Source organism: Danio aesculapii, chromosome 3 (assembly GCF_903798145.1).
Source record: "Danio aesculapii chromosome 3, fDanAes4.1, whole genome shotgun sequence".
Lineage (NCBI taxonomy): Eukaryota > Metazoa > Chordata > Actinopteri > Cypriniformes > Danionidae > Danio > Danio aesculapii.
In genome coordinates, this window is record NC_079437.1 from 56,144,907 (window position 1) to 56,151,030 (window position 6,124).

General features: G+C 39.6%; 1 protein-coding gene across 1 annotated transcript; it reads left to right on the forward strand.

Moving 5' to 3' along the window:
• The first annotated feature begins 2,256 nt into the window (after positions 1–2,256).
• Positions 2,257–5,445, forward strand: LOC130219936 (voltage-dependent calcium channel gamma-5 subunit-like). Its single transcript, XM_056452447.1, has 3 exons — positions 2,257–2,395; positions 2,466–2,611; positions 4,974–5,445. Exons 1-3 carry the CDS (start codon positions 2,257–2,259, stop codon positions 5,229–5,231), a joined length of 543 nt encoding a protein of 180 aa, XP_056308422.1. The 3' UTR covers positions 5,232–5,445.
• Positions 5,446–6,124: the final 679 nt, after the last annotated feature.

Consider the following 6,124-nt stretch of genomic DNA (forward strand, 5'->3'; position numbering starts at 1 on the left):
ATATCTGGGTAAACTGTTCTGAGATTGCTGCAGATCTATCCATCCTCGAAATCATGTGTAATGACGTCATCTGATTAATAATCAATTATGATCCATGTGAGCAAAATTACATATAATTTGTAGTAAATAAAATGGTTTATTAAATATTATATGTGATAACTTTCCATATTTGTTGGCTGCAGGCTTTACTCTAGTATGGTTAGCAAGTAGTTTTCCCTTTAGAGTGGATTTGCTTCAGAATAGTTTAGTCAGGTTTTTTTCAACCATGTGGTGTAAGGCTTAACTGGATATTTAAATACATTTTGCATAAAATTGCAACAGCATTTTGATATTTGAGAAGTGTCTGCGTCCAGTCACCCACGTAGTAGCTCTTAAGAAAACATGTACATGACTCGTGACTTGTATAATTCATTCATTTTCCTTCAGCTTAGTCTCTTATTTATCAGGGGTCGCCACAGCGGGATGAACCAGCAAGTATTCCAGCAAATGTTTTACCCAGCGGATGCCCTTCCAGCTACAAACCAGTGCTGGGAAACACCCATACACTCTCTCATTCTCACACACACTCATACACTGGCATTTTTTGGTGTACCAATTCTTGTATACCGCATGTCTTTGGACTGTGGGAGAAACCGGAGCACCCGGAGGAAACCCACGTGAACAATTCCACACAGAAATGCCAATTGGGACTCGAATCAGTGATCTTCTTACTGTGATACGACAGTGCTAACCACTGAGCCCCGTGTCGCCATTTTGTATAATTATCTTTTCCAAAAAAGAATATTGGCCATGTCTTTTAATACACTCCACTCTCAGAAACGACTAAAGCTGGGCTGGTACCATTTCAAAGTACACGTTTGTATTTTAAAAAGTTCTTAATAGTATCTTACAAGTATATATTAGTACCTAAAAAGTGATATCGATCTATTTATTGTAGGCTTAAATCAATCTGATTAGATCATTGCTGATTATGGATGAAAGACCATCCGTGATCAATCATTTCATGTGAAATCACTAATAAAACTTCGCTTAAAATCTTTTAACATGAGTAAAGCTGCGGTCACACCAGAGTTTGTGTGTGCGAAATTCTGTCGTGCGGCGCTGCGACATTTAATAAAGCGAGCGATTGCTTCATGTTTTAAATTTCTGTCCAGAGAGGTCATGTTTGGATCCTCGATTGGTCTCACGCAGTCAAGTGATGCGATTTCGCAGGTCAGAACTCACCAAGCGTTTCCGGTCTGACGCATTCGCGTGGGTATGAACGGAAGTCTATGGGAAGAAAAGTGTGACAGCAGCTTAACAGCATTTTGGCTTACGCTTGTATGTTGACTGTCAAACTGTCAAAACACCTCTCAAAATGCTTTTTTGGATGCGAAAAAATGAAAAAACTATTTTAATTATTTAATGGGGGTTTGAGAGCGAGACAGAAGATTGGTTAGATAAAAGGAGCTAGATTATTTAAAGCTTTATAGGTAAGAAGCATTATTTTAAAATCAATACGAAACTTAACAGGCAGCCAGTGTAAGGAGGATAAAATTGGGGTGATCTGATCATATTTTCTAGACCTGGTAAGAACTCTGGCAGCTGCGTTTTGTACTAGCTGAAGTTTATTAATAGAGGATGCTGGGCAGCCAGCAAACAGAGCATGACAGTAATCCAGCCTAGAAGTCATAAAAGCATAAACTAGCTTTTCTGCATCTGAGATGGATAGCATGCTTCACTAATCATGTGACACGATCCTGAATCTGCTGATATTTGGCAGCTCCATCATGTCCATCAGCTGAATGTGCTGTTATAGCCTAGAAAGCAAATGTTGTCCGGAAAATGTTTGAGAAAATCCCTTCGTTACTTTCTTCCCATATTACTTTCGTCTGCCCTAATCATATTTTATCATTAAATATTCTCAATAATAATAATAACAACAACAAATAGCTAAACTAACATACATGTAGACTGTCATGGCATCACTGTATTGCTCTCTGGTGATTTGAAGTGTGTCTTTTATTTAAAATTGTATGGATTGTCTGCTAAACGGGCGTCACGGTGGCGCAGTGGGTAGCACAATCACCTCACAGCAAGAAGGTCGCTGGTTCAAGCCTCAGCTGTGTCAGTTGGCATTTCTGTGTGGAGTTTGCATGTTCTCCCTGTGTTCTCGTGCGTTCCTATAATTTTTGGGACATATTTGCCACAACTCTAGTTTATAGCTGGTGCGACTGAACTGTGATATTTGTGTGATCATTGTTTGTTTTTTCAGAGATGATTCGTTCAGCCACACCATTCCCTCTGGTCAGTTTGTTCTTCATGTTCATCGGTTTCGTGCTCAATAACATCGGTCACATTCGTCCTCACCGCACCATCCTGGCGTTTGTGTCGGGGATCTTCTTCATCCTGTCAGGTACTATAAACTTCCTCCTGCTGTCCTTCATCCAGATGTACTCTCAGACTGATGTCGGTGTGTCGCTTAGGTCTGTCACTGGTGGTGGGGCTGGTTCTCTACATCTCCAGCATCAACGACGAGATGTTCAACCGGACCAAGAGCAACGAGGCCTACTTCAGCTATAAATACGGCTGGTCGTTTGCATTTGCTGCCATTTCCTTCCTGCTCACTGAGGTAAAACGCATCCATTTACTGTCATCATTCTGTCATTGTCTCCATTATAATGGACTTCACAATGATCTGAACTCCCTCACACTGTTAATTCAGCCCGAATGGCTTGTAATTTCAGTCTAACTTTATCATAAAATACGATTAAAGGGATGTCAACGGGTTCAGTGCAATTTAAGCTAATTCCTCCATCTTAGGAGGATTAACAGGTATTGTGTTTGAATCTTCTTAATTTGAAAAAAAAAGTGTTATGCATAATGACTGTTCAGTGCTCTTTCTGTGGTTCAGTACTGCTCTACAAAGGCAAATCACTTTTCAAAATCCTCACTTTTTATGATGTTTTAGCTGTGTGTGATTATCATCGCCATGGTCTGCATCCAATAATGTTGCGTGCATGCTCTAAAAAAACCTTGGTGAAAGTTGAAAGTGAACATGTATTGTGGTTGAAACTATTGTTTCAGGCCCCATGCAGGACTTGAACCAGCAACCTTTTTGCCTTGAGGTGACAGTGCAAACCACTGAGCCACCCCCCGCTCTTTTATTCTGTCATGTTTAATGTAAATATTAACTGTAAATGAGGACCTTCATGGCACTACATATGCAGGGGCATGATTACAAAAGGGCTTGATTTAAAATTAATGGTGCTTTAAAAAGTCCTCGAGTCCTGCTGTTCATGAAAGTGTGGAAAATCCTGGTAAATGTTGTAAATGGGATTTAAATTGAAAACATTTCCCTCATTTTGTGTACCCCTCACTTTTTAAACCAAAGTTAGACCCTTGTAACCGACAATGCTTTTTAAAGTTTTGTTTTTTTACACCAGCTTGGATTTTGTAGTGACATCAACTCACTTGTTTCTCTGAAGTGGGACTAAACTGAACTAGCAGACTCTGTCACAAGACAGAACAGATGTCACAAAGCCTATTTTAGGCTGGAGAGAACAGTCCGATTGGTTATTCAGCAACGAATTAGAGCTCAAGATCAAAACTGAAGCGATGTAACCAAGTTAGCAATTCAAGACAAGAAGGAAAACACAATTATTATACGCTTATTTCACACGGCTGCCATTTTAAAGAACCAAATCGAGGCTGCGGTGGGAAGAAACCCGGAAGTATAGGCCCAGCACTGTAAACACTGCAGTAACATGCCGTAGACTACAAACCTCCAGCTGTTGCCGAGATTTCAAAATGCAGAAATGCTGTAAACATCACTTTAATATCATTCAGCAAGTTTAAGTTAAAAATTAAAAGCAATTTAGCATCAAACAACATCACAATCTCTTTAAGAGTAATACGCTTAAGTGTCCTCCTAGGCTTCAGTTCGTGGCACCAGTTAAACACCGTGGGGGCACTTTCCTGCTTCAGCCTATGTAACCCAATGAGCGATAAAACACTGCAGTCCTCTGTTGCCCTCCCTCATGTTGTCTGTAATAGTGTTGTGCCAGTACTGAAGATTTAAAACATCCATTTCCCACCAACATTCAATCGCCGCTGAGCGCGTTCATAACACACCGCTGATTTACCATAGTATGTACCAGTGCTCATCAGTTTACCGCTCTTTACCCAGTGCAAACACAGATACACGGACACTAGAGCGCAAAGCAGCCGTGAAGATCAGTCGAGGCATCAAGCAGATCACTCAACTGTGTTTGTACTTGGTAAACAGCGGAGGGTGAACTGATGACCTTCTCGGCCAATCACAGTCATTTCTGTTGAGCATGTGAACACAATGGCAAATCAGGCTGTTTTAAGAAAGCTGTCAACAGTGCCTTAAATGTTACAGGAAAGGGATGGTTTTTCTTTTAATTCAGTATTGTTACAAGTCTAATATAGTGAAATGATTTGTTCATTACTTGAGTTTGATAAAAGGCGTCTAAAACGTGTGTCTTTGAAAGAAAATGTTAGCTAACTAGTGCCATTTCCCTTAACTTAGCTGAAAATGAGCTCTGGTATCCCTTTTTATTTTCAATTCATTTAGAACGGACCGTCGGGTCACTCAGAAGGCGGTGAAATGATAAATTGTGTCACTTTCTCATCGCCAATAAGATATAAGCCAGGTACACAATGTTCCTATGTTACTTCCAACGATACTCTTCCAGGTTTCTTCCCACCGCAGCCTCTATTTTGCTTTAAAAATGGCGGCCGCGTGAAATCAGTCTATACTAACCAAATGGAATGCATAAAATACCATTTAGCATGCTCATATTCTTCTTTATAGATAGAATATATTTGAATAAACTGTATACTTTGCTCCCCAAAAAATACATTTCTTAAAGCATTAAGTTACATTAAGTGTTTTATTATGTCACATCTCATTTTCACCCCATTAAGGAGCATTTTCCCAGTACATGTGTGTGTTTTGTTGTGTTCAGAGTGCAGGTGTGATGTCTGTGTACCTGTTCATGAAGCGTTACACAGCGGAGGAGATTTACCAGCCTCACCCAAGCTTCTACCGGCCACGGCTGAGCAACTGCTCTGACTATTCGGGCCAGTTCCTGCATCCTGAGGCCTGGACACGAGGACGCAGCCCATCAGACCTGTCCAGCGACACCTCGCTCCAGATGAACGCCAGTTACCCTGCCCTGCTCAAGTGTCCCGACTACGACCAGGTGTCATCCTCACCCTGCTGAAAAACACACTCACACACATACACATGCCAGCAGACGGACTGACTGAGTGAATGAATAAATGGTGAAGCTCTTGTATTGCAGTGAGAGTGCAGGTCCAGCAGGCGGCGCTGCAGGATTTCAGTCTGTAGAGATTCACACTGCTAACATGTGGAGTTAAAGAGACAGTTCACCCAAAAATGAAAATTCTGTTATCATTTATTCATCATTTACTTGTCACAAACCTGTTGAACACAGAAGAAGATATTTTGAAAAATGTTGGAAACCTGTAACCATTGACTTCCATAGTATGTCAATGGGATCATTGATTCAATTTAAATGATTTAAATTAAGTTTAACTTGACATTTACTCGCCATTTAATGGTTCAAAGAAAGTTTCGATCCATTTGAAGATATTTTGAAGAATGTTGAAAACCTGTAACCATTGACTTCTGTAGTATTTGTTTTTCTACTATATTGTGGCAGAGGAATTGTTAATTCAATTTAAATGAATTAAGTCAATTTAACTCGACATTTACTAGCCATCAGAGGTTCAAAAATGTTTTGATCCATTTGAAGATATTTTGAAGAATGTTTGGAACTGGTAGAAGACATTCTTGCATATGACTTGCATATTAAGAAAAAAGAAAGAAATAATATATGACACGTATACGGTTAAAGTCAGAATTATTAGCCCTCCTGAATTATTAGCCCTACTGTACATTTTTCCCCCAATTCTGTTTACGGAAAGACACTAATCATAATAGTTTTAATTACTAATTTCTAATAACTGTGTTTTTTTTTCTTTGCCATGAGACAGTACATATATTTTTCTAGATATTTTTCAAAATACTAATATTCAGCTTAAAGTGACATTTAATTGCTTAACTAGGCTAAGTTAGGGTAATTGGGCAAGT